The 22,491-nt window shown below is 37.5% G+C and overlaps 2 protein-coding genes and 1 pseudogene across 2 annotated transcripts; all 3 read right to left on the bottom strand.

The window, feature by feature from the left end:
* Positions 1-3,695: 3,695 nt before the first annotated feature.
* LOC131778575 (uncharacterized) lies at positions 3,696-6,314 on the bottom strand (annotated as a pseudogene).
* A 4,205-nt stretch (positions 6,315-10,519) lies between these two features.
* LOC131778576 (uncharacterized) lies at positions 10,520-13,433 on the bottom strand. Its single transcript, XM_066169961.1, has 5 exons — positions 13,188-13,433; positions 12,728-12,842; positions 11,716-11,752; positions 11,412-11,538; positions 10,520-10,981 (listed from the first exon to the last, which is right to left on the bottom strand). Exons 1-5 carry the CDS (start codon positions 13,431-13,433, stop codon positions 10,520-10,522), a joined length of 987 nt encoding a protein of 328 aa, XP_066026058.1.
* Positions 13,434-14,713: 1,280 nt separating this feature from the next.
* On the bottom strand, positions 14,714-22,487 carry LOC131778600 (uncharacterized). The gene is made up of 10 exons (XM_059095022.2): positions 22,422-22,487; positions 22,181-22,252; positions 21,757-21,828; positions 21,140-21,217; positions 20,382-20,450; positions 19,706-19,887; positions 18,986-19,111; positions 16,780-18,333; positions 15,785-16,199; positions 14,714-15,225 (listed from the first exon to the last, which is right to left on the bottom strand). Exons 6-9 carry the CDS (start codon positions 19,857-19,859, stop codon positions 15,796-15,798), a joined length of 2,238 nt encoding a protein of 745 aa, XP_058951005.2. The 5' UTR covers positions 19,860-19,887; positions 20,382-20,450; positions 21,140-21,217; positions 21,757-21,828; positions 22,181-22,252; positions 22,422-22,487; the 3' UTR covers positions 14,714-15,225; positions 15,785-15,795.
* Between the last annotated feature and the right edge of the window lie 4 nt (positions 22,488-22,491).

Raw genomic sequence — 22,491 nt, 5'->3', positions numbered from 1 at the left:
AATCATCTGAATCTTCCTCTTTTGTGGGAAGGTAGATGCCATCTTTTCTTGGAGAGAATTCTGGGGAAGCAGCAGCTTCAGTTGCTTCTTCCTTGTTATCTTCAATTTCAGGAAGGAATACCTCTTCAGTCTGGGTGCTGCTTTCTGAAACATCAACCTCGACTTGGGTGTCAGTAGATTTCATCATTAAATGGAGACCACGAAGATTGACTTGGATTCCAAAATCCACACCCTTCTTTGGCAAATTCACCTGCACTGCTTGTGACTCAACCAACGTGCTTTTAGGCCCTAAATCATGTGGGAATGGATATGATGGGCTGTCTAAGGTTGATGTACTTGCTCCACAATTCACAACATCAACAGGTGCAGGCTGTTCTAAAGCTGAAGCTGCATGTTCTTCGATTCCACAACTAGGTTGTGCAGTTACAGAGGCTATATACTATAACAAAAAAATATTAACTCTGTTATGGTATGGGTTAGTGACCCCTTTGAGAGAATGAAAAATGTAGGTATGGGAGATAAACTATGCTACTATATGGTTATAGCAATGATTCAATGGGGTTTTCTTGGAAAATATAACACCTGACCCTGCCCTCCTTTGGTTGAAAGCCTGCACTGGTTTTAACTTAGAATTTCCAGTTGTATTAAGTTTTTATTCACATAGAAGTAAAGAAGGTTAAAAGAATTCATTATTTAAAGAATAATATCCACAGAAGAAATACTTTTCTGCGAAAATTTAATCTTTCTCAATGGAACCTATTCGGGTGATATCCCTTAAGATATAAATTGCTATTGCCCCCAAACTGCATTCACCTTTCATTATTTTTTATTAATCATGCATAAATGATGAGCAGCTTCAAGAGTTTGCAACAACCCAAGCTTTGAAGCAACCCAACCCAGTTGCAAGAGAGTAATTCATGATTCACTTACTTCTTTTCTGACTTTCTCTTCTGAACGTTTCTCCGATGAAAGTCGAGGTCTCTTTTATGGTCTCCGATGCGAAAAAACCGTGGGTATTGCACCTGGTTTTAGCGTAGATCTGGGTTTCAAACCAAGAATTTCTGCTTTCAAGTCTCGTTCACGAGTAGCAGTCAGGTGTAAAATGTTCTGAGCACAACCTGAAGTTTTTCGAAACGACCAGATCCGCTCGTGAGATCTTTGCCAGCCACTGTGATCGTAGAGCTTCATCCCTCGGAAAGCAATGGTAGGATATACCAGTTGTGTACCTCGAGTCGTTGTTACAATCGAACGCCGCGCAGTATACCATTTTTTAGCTCGAAAGTAATCGAAGTAAATATAGCAACGAGAGCTACTCAACCGCCAAGAACAGATAGAAGAATAAACTCAAACAACTCGGGCTTCCGTATTTGTACATTATTTCTTGCGTAAGCCAAGAATTTAACCCATTATAAAGAACTTATAAACCAAAGTTCAACACGAATTTCAAAATTTTATTTCCTTTTGGACTTCTTGCGACATTGCTAACAGCGTGCGTTATCGTACATGCCATTGCAAAATCCAGACTACAAACGCGTTGCAAACTAATGTTAAAAAAGGTAAATAACAAAATATGGGAAACAGAATGGAAGATGAAATATCTTAAATTACCAGTATGTAAGAAAAATTAAAGTCGAGACCCTATTCCGAAAACATCGAGGTCAATCCAAGTATAAAAGATGCGCCGCTCATGATCTGGACACGTAACTACGTTTCAAAGACACAGGGTTACGAAAGCAAAAATATTTTACTCTTACACAATCCCTGGATAGAAGACCAATTTTCTAATATTAGAGGCGCTTGAATCATTTTTTGCTTCACCTTGCACAATCTTTACCCCTGGAAAACCACAAATTCTTTCCCGCGAGCAAGCCGCAGTCCTGAATTCAACTTGCCTATTTCTTGCCGTGTTTACCTTCATCCCCATAACCTACGTCACACGCTACAAAAAGAACCGCTGACATTCGTGTTCTAAGCCGACGTACCACAGTCAAATATCGAGCCAATTATCACTAAAAACCCTTCGTTTTCTGGATGAAAACTGTCGTCCGAGGAAAAAAAAATGACGGAAATTTGTTCCATCATACATAAATGTACGATACACGGTGAAAAAAATTACATGAATTTGGACTTCAGTTCTCCTTTAATCTGTCGGCAGTGACCATTCGGCAAACTTAGACTAATTCTCATATCGATTATAATCGATTGGCCTATACTAGGATGAATTGTACCTTGAAGTGCAAAATGACCGTTACCGAGGTTAAGCAATGTTTATGTAATTTTATATCCAAAAATAAAAATGAGAAGTTGCTTATTTTCGTAGAGCATTGTAATATTAATTCAGAAACTTAGTTATGATGTGTTCTCTGAGCTGAAGCACCACAAATTTTCCGCTGAAACATGAGCCAAGAACATGCTAAGTAAAACTTGTCAAATCATCCAACATACAATGTTTAGTTTAGTGCCGTTAGAGACTTCCCGTATTCAACAGCTTTGAAAAAGCTTTGTTTCTCAGAGGAAATGAAGAACTTTAACCACAGTCGTAAGTTGTTTATTATGATTATTATCAATAAAGGGCAAAATTACTGAGCGCTGATTGGTTGAGAGAGAGGGCATTTTTCTTAATCGAGGGCATTTTTAGTAATCAAGAGAGGGCATGATTACCTGTTAATGATTGGCTAATCCGTTGCATTGCTAATCCGTTGCTTCCCAGATAAAAATAGACTGCGCGCGTGATTTTCCTTCGTATAAATTTTGCCCTTTATTAAGGATTAATTGCACTTGAGTTTTCAAAATTTTCCAAAATTGCCCGAGTCGCGAAGCTCTCGTGCAATTAATCCTTAATAGTACTTGGCCTCATGTGATTACCTATACTTATTGGTATTATGTAGTTAGTATATCATTTTTCGCGCGAACCAAAGAAAAAAAAATTTTAATCCCTTTTCGCTCCTCTTTGCTGTTTTTTATGCGTTAAATTATCAAAACAAAAATATTACTTCCATTCCGTGGGATCAGTTTTCAAATGCATGTGCCCTGAGTGTTTCTATTCAGAAAACGTGCGAACAAACTCTAAAAGAAATTGTCCAAAAATGAGTTCAAATACTTAAGTTTAGGGGATATTATATGAATTCATTTTGATCGACCTCGGCAGTTAATACGGCGCTAGGTATTGCGCATGCGCAACAAAAGTTATTGTTTGACGTGTCAAATGATGGGTAGAAAATGTGTGATTGTGTCTGCTAAAGTCACGTGATGAACTTCTACGACAATAGAAGGCTCGAATAACATAAATAAAAAATGAGAAATTCATAAATAAAATTATTGAGAGAGGAAAACGGTTCATTCCACACACAACGTCACGCTTATTAACCTCACAATTTTGTCAAAATCAATTCGCAGCATTTTCTTTCCTATGCAATTCAAAAATTCATTTTGAACGGCCGCAAGTGATTGCCGAGTTAAACGTGCATGGCTGAGCGCAATTTTCTAGCGGAGATGACAACAAAAGGAGATCCCATGTTGAAATCACAGCGATACACTAATGATGTGCGTTCACGCCTTGGATTGCATCGTCAAGCTGCACTTTTCCAGGGCTTAAGTAACGAAGAAACCAATGATCTTCTAGATATTGATGACTAAGTAAATGATTGCTTTTGTTGTTGTTGGTTTTTTTTTTTTTTTTAGTCATATCCTTTTTATTACACCAATATATATCCCATAGCTTTGATGTATTTCACTCCATTATCTGGATGGTGTTTTGCCACGTTACCGCACACGTTCGAATCATCTGGGTAGCCTCCAGTCCCAAATCCGATCCTCGAGTCACACGTTGAGCACTCGTCCTCCTGGTTACTGACAATACCAATCCTGGCTTTTGATGACGATGCTAACGTGCAAAATGCATTGAACCCTTCCTTGTTACATTTGTTTTGCAAAGAAACAGCTGCACCAATAAGCGTTTTCCACGTATCACGACGCAGTGAGGTTTCGCGGTATTGCCCATCGGCGATCAGTGAGTACAAAGAGTCAGACCGCTTGTTGATGACAATAAACCTGAGCTGTTCATTGATTTTCATGCCAAGACAGATCTTAGAGAAAGATGCGTTCCAGTAGATGGCCAACTTGGTTTCCTGTTCGTCAAACCCAGTCTCCCCTCCAGGAGAGTTGTATTCGTTTCTATCAGTCCAGTAGGAGCTGCTATGATGAAAGGTTCCCTATAGAAGGACGAAAGCTCGTACAGTCGTGTTTTTCACTCAAGTGACAAATGTCTCACACTTACGAAGGTGAATAACTCAATAAATAATAATGAATAACTTAAATGATATATAAAAATGATAACGTGGCAAATGGTAGTAGTAATTATAATATAATTATAACGTTTTATCTCATTTATTAAGATCAATCAGACGAACTCGAATTGGAAAAAGAACGCAATAAAAAAAAAACCCTGCTGCCATCAATCTTCATCACAGGTGTCCATCCTCCATCGCCACATCCAAAATCACCCACATGACAGAAAACGGGGACTTGTCTTGAATCAATAAGGAGAGTAACCACGCCACTAAAGTCTGCTCTTTTTATTTAAAATTAAATAAATTTTAAGAGGTCTAGAGTTATTATAAAAATAATTCGTCTTATGTTTTTTTTTATCTCATAAAAATTTACGGGCTTCTTCCTTTGAGAAAAGATCATCATATGTAGCCTTGCTTCATGTATTACCCATAGGCCTCTAGTCCCCACTCGCCTCAAGTTAAAAATAGAGTAATTAGCACGTGACCATCTCATATCTTGACTCAGCTAACCAAGTTGGTTATGGCAGTTATATATCGATCTCTTTCGTATATCTCAATGTTCTTTAAGTATCCTTCCTGACCTCAGCAATCAACCTAAAAACGCTTCACGAACGTTGATTTTATTTACTTACATCTTTCTCTCCTGAGCTTCCTTGCACGTCGTAGTTCCTGTGGAAATTGAAAGATATCGACGATAAGGCGACTGCCGATTTATTTTTAATTGCAAAAGAAATGAGAATTAAATTTTCTTTAAAGTAAAAGGTTACCATCGAATCTGCATTCTCGCCCATTTCCAGTGTATCCAGGTTTACACGTGCAGTTGTACGACCCTTCAGTATTGTTGCAAAAAGCATAACTGCTGCAGTTATGTAAGCTTTCAGTACATTCGTCGATGTCTGTAAAACAAATTAATGAATACATGGATAAATTAAATGATAAAAAGGAAAAAGGGGCTACAACAGATTCACTTTAGAATAAAGTCGCTTAAGACCTCGTTTCAACAACCGAAACGGTCTAGTCCATAACTTTACGCAATTCTGATCACAGCAATTTCTACTGTTTGTGCGAAAGTTGTCAAATTCGGAAGTAAAGTATGATAACTAGTTCTCTGTAGCGTGATCATTTGCAAGAGCATCTTACCAAAACATCGACATGGTTCCGATGTTGAAATCCTCAATGAACGCCGCAGAACACAAATGATTTCCCAGATATATTCTTGCTTAATCTTCATGTTTTCTGCATATCAAATGGCCAATTCGGTTAAAAAGTCTACTTTAGTTCATTAGTGCTTTCATACTAAAAAGCAAAAGCGCAAGTGTCATTTACCTTCGTCACAATTATAACCCTTTAATCCAGCTGGACAAACACACCGATGTCCTCTGACCGTGAAACCGCTTTGACAAGTGGCGATATTTATGCAAGAATTTTTCACGCAAGAACTCTGACACGAAAAGAAAATGATTATTATTACAACCATGACTGCTAAAATTATGACCACCGGCAATCAGCAAGTTAGAAGAGAGTGTTAGTAATTCAAGAGCGAGCTTATCCTTGGATGTGAAGACTACGGCGATTTCTTCGCAAAATAAAGATTCTAGCTTGACAGTAGTTGGCTATTTTCGGGAACAACTGTAGAATGAGTTCTCAAGAAACTAGAATAGAACAACCTGTAGCCTAACATTTCTACGACACTAAATATCAAACTGGTGATAAAATTTTGAGCAATGCAGTATTTGTTTCAGGCAACTATTGCGAAATCTATTGCCTTTTAAGTACACTTTTTGTGTGTGTCAATTATGGCTCACCATAATATATGCAAAATCTTTAAAATATATTACACGTACCTCAGCTGCGTGGTAAAAGTGATTTGGGTTTTCCTTCCACTCGTGTTCGTGTCCTTCGTGAGTAACATTTATACTATATCAATTCACATTTATACTTCCCATATACATCAGCCCGACGATCAAGGTTAATGCTGACACAATCGGGTTCCAAAAAGCACATCTTTTCACAAAATTCCTCCATCGTAACGTCAACGACGCGAATGACGTGGTTTATGAGGCGTCTACCTTCAAATGCTTTTTCAGGCCTGAACTCCAGGGTACGACAATAGCCTGCTTCAGAGAATGCTTTTAGATAGAAGAAATATATGTTATTCGCCAGCCGGGAGGTCCGTATTGGACCGTCACGACAATGTTTCTTTCAAAAATAGTCAATGATCTTAAGAAAAGCGTTGTTATTTCTCATCAAGGATTAATTCATATACGACGATTTACCTCTGATCATTAAGCAAAAAGCGAGGAAAGTAGTTGTAAGTAAATTCAATTTTTTTATTTTAAAGTTGTAAGAGTTTGCTCTTTTGTTTGCTGCAATGGCGTGGAAATGTGGCCTTTCCTCCACAAAAACTGAATTCCAGTGAGACACTCCAACGAGACAAGAGGGGAGTTAATACGGCTTTTTCTCATTGAATTCCTTCAGGTCCTGCTGTACAATTTACGGTACAAATTTCCATGAACGGACTTTAAAGACTCACCGAGAGCGTATGTTTGTTGTAGAACTAAAATTGCGCTCACCCTTTCACTGCGAACACATTGTTTGAGAGAATTTAGATATCAAATCAATGAAAGTTCCATCGATTGGTTCAATTCAAATACCTCACGTTTTAACAATCTAGGTACTTTTTGTGAACAATTAAAATTAATTACAGACAGTTTTTAGGCCGCTTGTCAACCAACGTAATAACACTTTTGCTTATACAAATTTATTTTGAAACCAATATTTTTCTGTCAACAGAGGTGATTTGAGAGAGGGAAAAGAGACGATTAATTAATTTTTTAAAAATTTTTTTTTTCCTTCATAGATATTTTTTCAATGGGGTTGAGATCATCTAATTTCGGAACGATGGAATATATGCGATCTCCATGCTGACCAGGCAATGCACGTCTGGAGTAAGCTATATAGCCAGCTATCACGTGTACTTTATGAAGATACAAGTCAAGTGGTATATCACTCCTTTACCGTTTACTAGTCTTTCTCTGGCTGCTGTTTTGATTTAGACAAGTCAGAAGATTTACTTTGGGTTAGCTGGCCTTAACCTTCCATTCGGCGTAAACATTATGGATCGACGCCTTGTATAAGTGGAGAAATGATTTTGCTGCCTTCATTAGCGGATAGATAATGTTAGTTACGTAAAACTTATTGATTAGGGTGAAATGCTTGACTTGAACTACACGCCCGTTGTCCCACAAGAGAAGGAAAAGGGAAAATGAATACGATCATACAGAGGAAAAAAAGAAGCCATCAATACATGGATATCTGAAATTGCTCTTTGTCCTTTCGTTCTTACAGTGAAACGTCCATTTTTTTTTCTTTTTTCGGATTACTTTGTTGTGGATTTGCAAAAATTGCTGGCCCATTTGTCAAGTTCTCGTTCACGAAGTAAAAATGTGTACTACTACCCGAAATGCTATCTCCAAATAAGAAAATCGGGGTTAAAGAGCCTATGTTAGGTAAAACATATGAATCAGACTGAGATTTACCTTGTGCAGTTACAGTCCTGGGTAAAGTGAAGCATAAGATCGATAAAGGAACACAGACACAAACTGAACGCATGATTTTGAACGCAGTCGAAACAGGAAAATTCCCGTATATCTCCCTTAGTGTAAGATGTGAACTGATTGCAGGCCTTTCAAATGCTTTTGAACGATACATTATGCACTGTATGCTAAACGTTAACGCCTTTAATAGGTAATCTCTTTGCCAACCAATAAAAACTCGGATGTTGAAATTAGCTGTTAATTTTGTTTATTTTGGAAAAGATGGCGGTCACATTTGCTGGTGCCTGTAATTTATAATTCATATGCGCCTACACTTGGTCGATCTACAGTGTCTAAATGTTCATCCTTGAAGCGCATTTCCTTTTTTTTTTTTTTTTGCATCAACGAAAAGTTTATGAGTCCCAAATTTACACGGTACAAAAAAGGGCTTTAAACACATAAACGTTTTTCGCGACCGTACTCTCTTGTTTTAAGTCAGGACTTTACTCAACGTGCCTTTATAGCACAGAAGTGTAAAAGTTACTCTTCCGAAACGATCTTATGCTTAACGTGTACGGTCTTAGCAAACGCTAGAAGTTTGAAATCATACAACGCAGGAATAAGTTTGGATGGATCGATGTCGTAAATTTTTAATCAATAGAGTGTACATTATATTATTTTGTTTTTGTTTTTTGATTTGCAAGTAAACGAATACAGCAGGTGGCGGTTTGGTGATGTGTTTTGTAAAGTCATTACGGACAGGGGGAGAATTGTTATTTCTTTTCCTATTGCGGCTCCCCATATTTGTTTTAAAGCGTGTCGTTCGATCAATCAATCAATTATTTAATTTAACAGGTTTCGTCGAGGAGCCAAGAACGAGTACCAATAAGATCTGTGGTAAATTACAGCTAACATATAATACAATTCCATCTTAAAACACTGTAAAACTAGCAATAAATACATGAAATGTAAAAAGCTAAATCATAAACTGAAAAAAGCTATAAGCTAAAAACGTGACAACAAGACTATAAGGCATGTTCTAAGAGGCTACAACTCTGCAATTTACTTCAATTGAAGTAATTTGCATTCCTTGAAAGACGTAATTGAGAGGGCAAACTGTTCCATAACTCAGTTAATAAATAAGAGAAACAATTCTTTTTAAATTTAGGGTCATTTGAACATTATTTAAGAAGTTAAGAATAAATATAGTCACAGGGTCCGACGGGTAATGCTTTAGTAGTAGTACTGTTCACTGTTAATTGGTTAGAATCAAACCACGACGAAAGAGTTTGTAAATCTTTGTTAATGGAAAATTCAAGGATGGTAAGAGATACATCACTAAGGCGGTGGTTAATCGCGTCAAAAGTTTTGCTCAGGTCTGCGGCGACCGCCGCGAAAGCTTCCTTGTTGTCAATGCAGTTTCTCCAATCCTCGGTCATTTGTCGCCACGAATCCACTCTTTTTTCAGGGGCACGTGCTGGTCAAGAACAACTTTAAAAATTGTTCGCCAATAAGCCCATACAGCATTGACTTTGTCGTAAGTGTAGGCCGAAGACCACGGAACCCTTTTCAAGTCAGCTAAGAGTTTAAAAAGTTAAAATTCTCTATTCTCCTACGCTCGATCGAGCGCGGCTTTGGCCTTTGGCCTTATTTCTTCGCATGGTGAAGTTTAAGTCATAATTGCTCAGTCCAAGGTGTAAAGAGCCACTTGTAGCGTAACACTCCGCGTGACTAATTAACAACACATCAATGAGACTTTTGTATGTTTTAGTTACTCTTGTCGGTTCGTTGATTCTGTTTAAGAGACATAATCGATTGTAGAAGTCTACCAGCCTATTGTCAGCCCAGTCCTGGATGTGAATTCGAGCGCGATGAAACAGTGCTGTCGAGCTTTGCTTCGGCTGAAAAAAAAATTTCAAACATATTTCTGTTCATCAACTCTTTGACCTAGTCGATTTTTTTTAATTACGCTGTTGATGTTTAAACAACCAATCTTAAAATTGAACTTATAATAGCCACTTACGATCGACTGGTACAAGTCCAGAGATTCGATATCGTTGACTATGAATTCGTTATATTGGCTACTTCTCTTACCACTATATAGCTCTGTATCCGAGTCAAAATAGGAATCAGACATCGGCGGAAGTTACAGTAAGCTTTCAATTCTCTCAGAGTTTGTATAAAGATATATTAAGCACGAGATGACAAGAAGCTTTCATTGTTTGTATAAGATAACTTGGTTTTATCAACCGAGTTGATGATGTAAATTGACCACCGCAAAGGGTTTGTGAGCTAACTTTTCGAGCTTTGACCCTTTGTCCATTCGTTCTGACAAAGGGCCAACGCTCGAAACGTCAGCTTAGAAACCATTACGGTGGCCAATTTACATTATCAATTCGTTTGGTGAAACCGAATTATCTTGATACACTTTTCCACCGACACAGCACCTCATTTTCTTGGCAACTTACCCCCCATTATTAATTATTTAAAGTCTATGACTGCATGGCTCAGATCAAATAAGATCCTGGATTAAAGTTCCCGAAAATCCCCTGCTGATATCTTTTATACATCGGGCTTATCCCCGCTTTTATTAGGCTCTTCTGTATTTCGCTAATTTAACTTATTGCTACATGTTCGTTACTGTACCAGAATGTATCCCATCGCTTTGATGTGTTTCACACCATTATCCGGGCTCTAGTTTGCTTCATTGCCACACGTGTTTGAATCATCAGGTTTTCCTCCTGTACCAAAGCCGATCCTTGAGTTGCATGTGTTGCAGTCGTTCTGTTGGTTGCTAACAATACCAATCCTGGCTTTAGGGGAGTCTGTGGCCTGACAAACAACATTGAAACCTTCCTTGTTGCAGTTTTTCTGCAGAGAAGCATTTGCACCAACCATCTCCTTCCAAGTGTTGCGACCCAGTGACGTTTCGCGGTATTTCCCATTAGCGATTAGTGAGTACAAAGAGTCGGCCTGCTTGTTGACGACAATGAACCTGAGCTGTTGATCGATCTTCATACCAAGACAGATCCTAGAAAACGAAGTGTTCCAGTAGGTGGGTAATTTCTTTTCATTTTCGTCAAACCCAGTCTCCTCTCCAGGAGAGTTGTATTCGTTTCTGTCAGTCCAGTAAGAGCTGCTATAATGGAAGGTTTTCTTAAAAAGAACAGGAAATATTTCATTAATGTTTTGTTTGTTTTGTTTTTTCTTCATAACAGCCATTACTTTGACGAGCCTGAGCAATCGAAAAGCAGGATAACATTGTTTAGTTGATCTAGTTGACATTATCATTGCAGATCTCTTATCAAAAAAAGGGATTGTACATGTGTTACCAATCAAATCCCAAGTATGTTGACAGTATACAACAGCTAGCACTGGGGATTTTCTTTCTGTTCTTCTGTTTGTTTATTTGTTGTTTGTTTGATTTCCTTATCGATGACTTATTATTTTGCAGAAGTAATTGACTAGCTCTTTCTCCAAAAGGGTGATTTTCTGTACCAACTCAAAATTACTCCTTGCTCTATTGATCCCGGAAAATACAAAAGTAGTAAAAACAAACAAACAACAAGAAGAGATGTACACAAACCTTATTGCCATCAATCTTCATTACCGGTGTCCACCCTCCATCTCCACATCCAAAATCACCCACTTGACAAAGAACAGAGAGTGGTTTAGAGTCGAGAAGGAGCGTAACCAAAGTACTTTCTTGTATTCTATTAATTCAAAGTAATTAATGATGATAATTGATGAAAGTTGTATTACAACATTATACAGCTCTGTTCCTCGGGCTTTCAAATCATAGTTGGGACATCTTACATGGCCGTGATGTACCACTGTTTAGTCCCTGGCACTATCGAAGTCCGAAATAAAAGTTTACTTGTTTTACTTACTGTTTCTTGTCATGAACTTCCTTGCAAGTCGCGGGTCCTAGAATAAGTTGACAATACAGCAATAATGGGCTTATTTTTCCACTTTTTAAAAACTAACCTTTACAAAAACAGTTTTGTGACCCCTCGTCTCAATGGACATAAATTAGGACTGCAGATTCGTAACCCTTTATCATATCATCATCAGATGGCAACCGTAGGTATGTTTGTGTTTGCTTGACAATCATACCACCCATTATGAATTTGGAGAACATAATATTTTGCTCGTTTATTCATCCGTTCATTTACGTGTTACCTGTAAATCGACACCCTCGTTGACAGTGTTGTCTGCCTCGGGCATTGCTGAACAGGGAAATGGTAAGTTTTCTTTTTTATTATTTTATTACATCTCATATCATTTTTTTTAGGTTAAGTCTCAGACAAGTGATTGAGTTAAATCCAAAGTAGGTAAAAGCAAAACGTAGAAAAAGTCAAGACGCGGGAGAATAAAGTGGAAAATTCATTACTAGCAGCATTTAGTTCCATGCGAATTTTTTTGGTAGGGTTGGACAAGGCAGTTAGAATACGTAATAAAATGTAGGAGCGGAAGGGAAAAAACACGTTTCAACTTAGACATGATACAAAAAGTTAAATGCGAACCTCTCACATCCCAATAAATCTCGACCTTAATCGACGAGGTTTTCGTGAAGGCCACTAACCATTTCACCTAACAAATGAGCCCAAACTTTCTCGTTAAAATCATTCTTTGTGCGCACATTTATTTTCACTTACCAAAAAAATAAGAAAAGATAACTCAATAACTATAGAATGTGAAAAGGGCTAAATCCACTGTTTTTGTTGTAAAGTTTTCGTTGTTTGTTCTATTTAGTGTATCGTTTGTTGGTGACATAAGTGCAACACAAGCGTAGTATAGTATCAATTACGTTTCACATTTGCGAAAAAAATTCTTTTACACCCCTTGCCAAAACACTCACCATTGAATGTCCTCAAGAATCGTCGCAAATACAAAGTTTACCTTTTTCACAAGTTCGATCGCTAAATCCAGCGGGACACAAGCAGTAACATCCAACGTTGATATAACCGCTTCGACAAGCGGCTTTGTATTTGCAAGAGTTTCTTGCACAGGCACTCTATCATTGAAAGAAAATAAATCCATCATTGTCACAATCATAACCACCATCATTTGGCTATACATCCGGTAGCATTTGTAGCAAACAAGCGGGGATCATCGAAGTCTTTTTTTTTTTTTTTTTTTTTAGGCTTGCAAACATATTGACATTATGGTAAAAAAAAAAATGCAGATGAATAGCACAGACCAACAAACCAAACCACATTTTAAGCTTGGCTATGGATATTAAAAAAAACACCACTGAGTCTTAATCAGGCAAAAATCAAAAGGAAAACGGGGTGCACTGATGGATTGTTGTGCTAGAATGTTTTGGTGCGGCAAAAATCTTATTAAAACAGGGACATACCTCAGCTGCACGATAAAAATAACTTGCATTATTCGTTAACTCGTCTTCGTGTCCTTCATGGGTGACATTATTCAATTCACATCTGTACACTCCACGTCCACCCGCTCGTTTATGAAGGTTAATGCTCACACAGTCGGGTTCTATATAACACATAGTTTCACAAAACTCCCTCACCGTGACTTCAACGATGCGAATCACGTGGTTCACGAGGCGTTTGCCATCAAACTCTTTTTCAGGCCTGAACATCAAAGTGCGACATTGATCTGCTTCAGAGCATTCTTTGAAAACAGAAATGAGTCATATTTGAAATGTAATAAACGATAACTTGTCTTGATTTTCATCTCGATGTTTGATGTTCCTTACGGTGGACAAACCCTCAGGAAGTTGAATGCTTTTATTAAACGCTGAGTTATTTTTCATCGATCTAAATATTAAAAGTATTGTTACGGTAGCAATAGATTGTTGACATTGAGATAAACTTATCGTGGTTTGAAGTAAAGTAATGAGTGAGAGTTGAAGTTAATGTCAACACTACGTGAAACATGTAGGAAATTACTGTCTGAAACAACTGATATTTCCGGAAAATTCTGCATGAGTGAGGGTGGATAAGGTATCCCCAATCGTTCAATAAAAAAGCCGAAAATATGTTATAAATAATTAAGTGAACGTTTATCACAAAGACAGTGGTGAGAAATTTTGCACCTGGAGCTTTTCAGGCTTTTTACAGCCAATAGAAATTCAGCTCACGCAAACACTTTAGCAAGCTATTACTTTGTTTACTTAAGAGACAATCGCTGTTCAATTTCCCATATGACAAAGCATTTTGCTCTTTCCTCCCATTGGTTGGTTATTTTGCATCGCCTCTCAATATTTAACTAACATATTTGACCTATGGATGAGTGAGAAAAATTACTTAACAACAATATGTTTCACTTTTGCCCCGGGAATTGAAGATACTTTTTCGAGCTTTGCTTATCTATTGGTGAACTCTGAATTCTGTGCTCACTTAAAAGTGTTTTTAAGTGTCTGATTCAAATATGTAGTTAACAGAAAATTCGTTTGTCCATGTTTTCTTGTGCTGTTAGTCTCTGTCACACGATGGCGTCATCTTTTTCTCTTAGTTTGTCAGTTTTAGGGCACCTTCATACCATCATGAATAGAAATTCTGCTGATTTGACTATGAATATGATTTTAAGCTGGGCCCAACAAGATTAAAATGATAAAGTGAATTTCATAGTTTCATAATAGAGGTAACTTTCATCCCAATCGAACCTGAAATGAGCAAGATAAAATTGAAGATAGGGCATGAAATGGAATTTGATATTGATTAAGTCATGCACGTAAACGTAAAGAGCCATGTTTAACATTACTACCCGTACTAAGAATATCATTGTCTTTTTTCTCCCTCACAAAAATTCAAATTGGAACTTGATCTGGCAACAGTGGGCAAGAAGAGCCACCTTATTCATAGTATGACCACTGCTAAGTTCCCTTTATTATCATGATCAATATTCAAATTTCTCTCTTTTAAAACCTACCCTGGAAAGGAATTCTTTCTAAACGAGTCCCCAAGTTACAGCTATAATACTGATTTTATTTGTATCGTAATTATTTGCACATTCTGCTACGCAACGCCTCCTGGCAATAACTAACAGTATAGAAGTTAAAAGTCGCCCTGTACAATTAATATCAGCTTGACTGAAACAATCGATGCTGACTCTTTGTTAAATAACACATAATTGAATGCGAACTCAAAACCTTAAATACTAAATATGCTTCTGTACGTTCCGCACTTATTTTCTACCTCCACTCCATTTTGTTTATGTTTTTGTTTGTTTGAGTGTCTCATTTTTTCCTTTGTTCTTAAATTTTTTATAATTTCGGTGTAACTGGGGATTGATATAGTAAGTCTACAAAAAGCTGTTGCAGAGCGCAAATAGTGAGTGAGATGAAAATTAAATAAGCATGAGACAAAGGAGTAAATTATGTCTTGGTTGAACTGCAGGTCACATAATTTTCCCGCGTAGGGTTTTGAAATCTGAAAAAAGAAATAAGAAAATAAAAATGTTTATGTTGGGATGATGCAAAGGTGTCTAAACGACCTCACTGTAACCCTAAGTGAATGAATCAATATATTAATTATATTCAGTATTGCCATTATTTTTGCGTGTGTATTATTGTGTACGTAGGTCGCTCTCTGGCAATAAATTTGGATAATAACTGATCGTTTGGAATTTTTCTTTAAAACCCCAGACAAGAAAAAAAACTTTAAAATGAACAATCGACTAATAAAAGACTATCCGCATTACTAAATGAAAACAATAAAAATACATAAATACCGAAATTGTGAAAAAGTATCAACATTTTTCTCCCTTTTGCCTCACATCTCTGGATACCACAAACGGGAAAGGTTTAGGTTGGGTTTGAGATTTATCACAATATAACGGATTCATCCAATCTTATGTTTTTGGAAATATTCATCTTGAGAAGGAATATCGTTGTAGAAAAAGGTCATGCTGCTTCATTTTGCTGTTTGTAATGTAACTTGCCTGTGTTATTAAATGCATTAACTTTCATAAGCAATTCTTTCCACTCACCAAGATGTCTACTACATAAACGTGTCTTGAAATGATTGTTGTGCAGTTACAACATACGCTGATGGCGTAAACAAGTCCGTTTGTGTCCCACGATTAGATTTTACCAGGCTACGCTTACTCGTACCAATATGGATTTGCTCCTGTGATTCCAAATGAGCAACATGATAGCCTTCGCCTTCTGCAGGGGCTAGAGCGAAACTTAAGGCTCCGCTATCTTGAACGCAATCAGCAATGGACGGTTTGTCTATCATTCCTGTTTCTAGCTGGGTGTCAAGGATATTCGTACCAACCACACCTTGAACGTCTCCCTGCATGTCATTTAGAGGAAGAAGCAGAGCCAGGCAGCACGAGAAAGACCATTGCGGGTTTTTTCGCCATTCATTGAAGTACTGATGCAAATATACCAAATACTGGACTATAGAGGAAAAAATAGCATAACCTGAATGTAAATACTCCACTCATATCTTTTCAGATTCTATTTTTTAACTGTTTTATCATTTATCATTTGTAAATTTGATATTATCATTATTTCTAACCCCAAGTAATTTGCACTCCAGTAAGGGTAAAATGCTGTAGGTTTAGAAAAAATATCAACATCATGATCACTTTTCATGCTTTACCACTCAAAAAGAAAGGGAAAGAAGCTAACTCAATTTATCATTTCGGATCTCTTGGTCCAACTTTTTTAATTTTATAAGTTAATGAAATTTGAGATCGGAAGTACCTTATTGTCTGTTGATAATTTGTCAGCTTTTCGGCGTGTTTTGTTTTATTTCCTTGTTCCCATTTTTTTTTTTTAATTTTGCATTTAGTTTTTACTTTGTCTATATTTTGGCTTATCAAACTGCTGCATGGCTAGCACTTTGCTACGTAGAGACTTTAATCATTGATTAAGCCAGCAAAAAAAATGACAGAAAAATGAATAGTGAGACGTTTCCATTGTTAGTCATCTCTCAGCTAGGCAATCTAAAAAAGCCGAAAGTGGAACTTCTTACCAACAAGTAGACCAAGGACCAGAGAATTCGCTCCAAGTATCAAGATCTTCATTGCCAGGGTATCAGTGTTTATGTCGAAATCCTTTGAAACATTCTCAACCGGAATCCTGCTCACTGCTCCCACACCCAAATTCACAACGGTGACGGCGAGGGACGTCGTCATCAACCTGTTCTCGAACGAGTCCTGTATGGGTTTAATCCAGGAGAAAAGGACTCCATACATTCCAGCAACGACCCATGCCAAGCCAATGTACGATCTGCTCTGTTGTCCCACTAGAATGAGGACTGATGTGAGGATTATTTTGCGAGACGTTTCAACCAGTTCCCAATACCACGAACGAGATTTATAGTTTTCGAAAAGGAAGCGCAATCCTGCAACTGCCTCTGAATCATAGGCCGGTTCACCAGATGTTGATGTCGGTAATACTTTTCGATGTCTCCAGAGAGCGATGAATGAGGCGGTTGGTAATGCAAAGATGTAAGTAGTTGAAATGTAGGCAACAATTTCGAATTGGCTATACATTGGTCCATGGCACTTGATGCTGTAGTCGGCTTTTAGGTATTCGTTGCACGAATCTTCATTTTCATCTTTGCAGAGTTTCCTGCACGCGAATGGTAGAACATTAGCTGTCTTTGTGCAAGTACTCAGGTAAGTAACATATAGAAAGAAAAACAAATTTCTGCACACAAGTTCTTTGGTCTCTGATATCTTATTCAGCCTTTCTTCATTTTCCAAGCTTCTGTTTCTGATGATACATACCTTGCGAAAACCATAAACCAGAAAAGATAGGGCGATGACAGTGGCATTAATTGAAAGAATTAATGACAGATCTCCGAAGGCGTCCATCGACAATCCTGAGGAAAGACAGTGAATGGGAGAAACCTGAAGAAAATTCATTTGCAGTATCCCCGAATACTTTGCTACATCCTGAAGCGAATCTGGCCATTTAATATAGGAAAATGCTTCGAGCAGGCCATGCGTAACCTGATAAAAGCCGATGACGATTTTTAGTTTGGACAGGATTGAGTCTATTAAAAACTGTCCTCTTGTCCTCCCACTCTTCTGCCTTCTCTTCCACACGGCAAAAGCAATGATTAAAAATACTATCGTAGCAATCACCGACATCTGTCCCAAAATCCACGGCTTTGAAGGACATTTAATGCAGGGTTTTAACTGCTTGTAGTATCCTGAGCTGCAAACTGCACAGAGAGGGCCCTCGTATCCAAGTGCGCATTCTGAGTCCAAACCACCTTTGCAGGAGTCTTCCACTGGACACTTGTACGGCGTCGGAATAGGATGAGGATACTGCACGGAGAATTCATCGAGAGCTGGTAATGACGCCAGGAGATTCTTTATGAAATCTTTGTAACGATATTTGTACGATTCGTTGCGCCATTGCCACCAATGACCACGTTTCAATGAAGCATAATCATCCTGACATATCAGTCCACTTTTCTGGTTACATTTGTAACACCCGTGAAATAGATGGGTTCGATAGTGTTCTATCAAACATTGACAAGCACGATATCCAGCGAAAAAGTCACTTTCCGTTCCTGAAAGCGTTAAAGATTTTGAAGCAGACTCTTTCTATAGCTATATAGTGTGTTTGTTTTAAATATTATTGAAGGAACGCACTTGGGGCATAAGATATACAAATATTTCCTACGATCGCCTCTTTCCGGTGCTTAAAGTGCTTGAGGTGTCCCAAGACTATTGCGTTCATCAGCAAGGAGGTAGCCAGCTCGCAAGCTTTCATTGCTCCTGAGACACGAGCAGCAAATTCCACGTGTTTTGAACGGGAAAGCGATGCGAGCGTGCGAGAGTTTCGGAAAGGCTATGGCACGCAAACGAGAGGCTCTTATTCAAATTTCAACTCCCCACCTAAGTCTCACAAAATCGCTCCAATCGCCGGATAGAATTTCGCAGGTCTTGTGGCTCATGCTGCAGCACCAATGGGAGCTTGTCATTAGGCTAGCAATGGAATCGCCAGAGTAATGGGAATACTCTCATCTCCTTTTTCAAATACATTTCTGTTTTTCGACGGTTGACACTTCGTTTTTTGTTTTTGTTTTTTTTGGTTCACATGTCCGAATCTCAACACAGAATAGGAAGCAACCGTAATCTATATTAACTTAGAAACAATCATGAAGATGATCATGATTCAGTCTAGAACTATACCAACATAATTGACATAATTTTCTTTACCGAGGGGGCATGTCTTGCAATCTAAAACTGATTTTCCTGGCCTTTTGTCGTAAGCGACATAGGAACCTTTGGGACATTTTTTACAGCCTTCTGCCACGTAGCCAAGAGTATCTGAGTAAAATCCACCTGGAAAAGAGTTGAAATCAAGAAAGAGTTCGTAAAAACCAAGAAAAGAAAGATAATGAAGATCGTATATAACAGCAATCAGCTAACACATTTTGTTGGATAACTCATTTCCTTACCCAACTTAATCGATTGCTTGGATGACAATACTGCTTTAGCTGTACATATTCGTGATCTGATGATATCTACATATCTTTTTGAATGAAAACAATGGCAACTTTTTCTTCTTAGTGAGCATTTGGGGAAATGTAGCCGTGAATTTCTGAAGTTCTTTAACTTTTACTGCGCAGCCCACAAGTAAAGCTTGAAACGTAGCAATCAGTTAGTTAAAATCAGTTGCACATTTAAGTAGAAAATTTAATAAATTTTAAGGAAAATAACGCATTTATCGACGTATTCAGCGTTCAGATTTCCCACTTCGTTTTCTCCAAACCAAAGGCCTTCAATAAATCAAAATCTGGGAATTCTTATTGTGTGGCGCTATTTCTCAAGACAGGAAAATGTTGTAGTTTTCTTTGGGTTTCCGGGATAAAAGCCGATATGTTTTTGACAAATCATAGCGCCATTGTGTCTAAGTTATGTTTAAAAAATGATTACCAGGAGGACACTCCACGCACTTTTGGATTTCTTCCCCTGAAAATTTTGAAAATGTCCCTGTCGGACAGGGCATAAAAATTCCCTCAGATATTTCCGTAAACCCCATGGACAGCAGAGCGCGTTTAAAATGGTAGTAGATTGATCCGGCTGGCATTTGAATCGGTTTAGCCGCCTGTGGATTTCTGAAAGTGAATCGATAGTCCTGGTTAATCCAAATTCAAAAAATCTTCTGAAGCGTGTATTACACTCGCGAAAAAAAAAAAAAAGCCAAACGAGAAATTATCTTTATTAAGTGCCATTTCTGTAATCCTAGAGGCAATTGGCAGATTATGTTTCGAATTCACTTCTCCAATGCTAAGCCATGTTTACATTTCAGGGCAAACTTGCGAGATATTTAATAGATTCTAAAATCACAAACTGGAGGTATTCGACAACGCCAACTGTGTCTCTTTGTAAAACGAGGCTACGCAGACCATATGAAGCGATTAAAGGGCAGATCTTAAAAGTTTAAATCCAGCCAATCACTGGTCCCGAACAAATCTTTAGTTGCTTGTTGGCGAATCAAGACTACAAGACTACGGTGTTCCTAAATGTCATTTGCATCTTCAGCACCGCAAATTGTCGCAGTGTATGCAGATGCACTTCGACTGTTATGTAACAAAAGGCGTATACTGACATATGTATTGTGTAAGAGGCTTGTTGTGAATAGTATGTCACTGTCCTTGGAGTGCGATTCCATGCGACACTAGAAAAATGTACGCAGTGTAACACCTGGATTAGCTATACATCTCGTGTTATATATTTTCATTTTGTCTTCCAGATCTAAGGTTTATTAGAAAGTTCCCAATAGCATACCATTCAAAACCATTATTGAACTCGTGACTCTAGATATGATTCTGAGTTTAAGTTTTAAAGTCAGATATAGTCTAATTATGAAAACAAGCCATGTTATAAGGTTGGAAGAAGTTACAGATTTTGATCGCTATCCGACTTATACAGTAACACCTAAACCTCAGTCTCGATAGGAGACGACGTTTACGGCTAATGCTGAAAAAACTAACGGCCAGCGGTAAATTTCTGTTGTGTTTAAAGAGAAAAAAAATTTAACTTTTTTACGTCCATTGCTTGAAAATTTATCAATTTTTAACTAAAGATTGGTACCACTGATACCCTCTTGAAAATTCCATAGAGCTTGTCTGAGAAAAGGTCCGGGAATCACAACTGAGCCCGAGAGAACTCAAAATTAATACATTTTTGAAAATGATGCTCTTTTCGTTAAGTTCCAGTGAATCTCTTTTAGTATTTCTAAGGTTTAGAGGATAGCGAGAGTTTTCTAAGCCAATCATAAAACAACGTTCGACACAGTTGAAAATTTCTTAATCGGCAAAATGCTCAGATGAAATTATGTTTTAAATGGTAATAAAGAAACATCACAGTTCAAAATTATCAACAATCCTGATCCTGTCAAAGGATTCGAAAGTCAATACTTTCCAATCTGTCTGTATAAGATATCTGCAGAGAAAAAAGACATATTTTGATAAAAAAATAGCAAATATACGAAAATCTTAGAAATTAAAAGATACTCTTTGAGGTGACATGGTTCATGGAATAATGAGTGGTTCTTGAATTAAGTGACATTTTAAAGATAGAATTTAAAGAAAATCGAGAGATGATTCTTTAAAATAAGGAAGCAAAATTTAAAATCGTTTGATTCCGAAAGTAAGTATAAAACAACCATTTCTATGAAGGATCCTATTCAATTACAAGACACAAGACACAAGACACTGCACTCAGCTGTTTGCGTTTTTCTCATTTTAATCATAAACAAATTGTTACCTTTCCTTCGCTGCATTACGATGCCACGCCATGTTAAGTCTTGCCAAGCCAAAACTAAACTGTTTTTAAAGTACACCGTTCCCTACCAAGGGCTTTAAACATGATGTTTTAAAAAGGGTAATGGAAACAATACTAGCCTCATTTACGTTACATTGCAAATACAAATGGCTGTCAAGACGGAAATGGAGCGTGGAACTTCAGATCATAGTACTTACATGTTTAGGTCGCTAGAACCAAGACGAAATGCTTCCTTCCCAACTGCCTTAATAGGGTTATATGAAAGTGCCCTTGAAAAACGAAACACCTCAGGAAAGTTCGCCGAATAGTATATGTATATATATATATATATATATATATATATATATGTGTGTGTGTGTGTGTGTGTTTCTCTCTGCTTTAGACAATCGATTCATATGCAGAAAGCTGGACCTACTCTTAAAAAACGCTGAAACATACTTGATGTATAACTTTTTAGATAAACTTCGTTTAAAAAATGTCATTTTTTCAATCTGAATATTGAGAAGTTGTGCTACATCAGAATATTGAATCAAATTATTTAGGCTTAAAGTATAGCTTTTCCCAATCGTCTATTATGGCGTTGATAAGTACTGGGCGGTGCCCCAGTGATAGAGAACTTACAGTAACTGAAGCTGCTCCAATTTGAAGAAGGCTTGATGTGGAATGTATTCCAAAAGGTTGTGGCTTAGCAATCTGAACAAAAAAATTTACTTACAATGCTCATGTTTAGAGACCTTCTACTGTTCTTTTCTACTTTTTCTTTCTTCTTTCGTGTGTGAAAGAGTGAAAGTTGTACGTCTACTCGAAAAGCACGTTTCTTTAATCAACATAGAATGAAAACTCAACCACTTTGATCACGTACAGATACAGAAGACTTGTTGAGGTGGTAAACACTCCCTCAGGTAAAACGCCTATGCGGTTAGAAGTTAAAT

The sequence above is a fragment of the Pocillopora verrucosa genome, chromosome 7 (genome assembly GCF_036669915.1).
Source record: "Pocillopora verrucosa isolate sample1 chromosome 7, ASM3666991v2, whole genome shotgun sequence".
NCBI classification, from domain to species: domain Eukaryota; kingdom Metazoa; phylum Cnidaria; class Anthozoa; order Scleractinia; family Pocilloporidae; genus Pocillopora; species Pocillopora verrucosa.
This window is presented reverse-complemented; position numbering and strand designations above follow the sequence as displayed.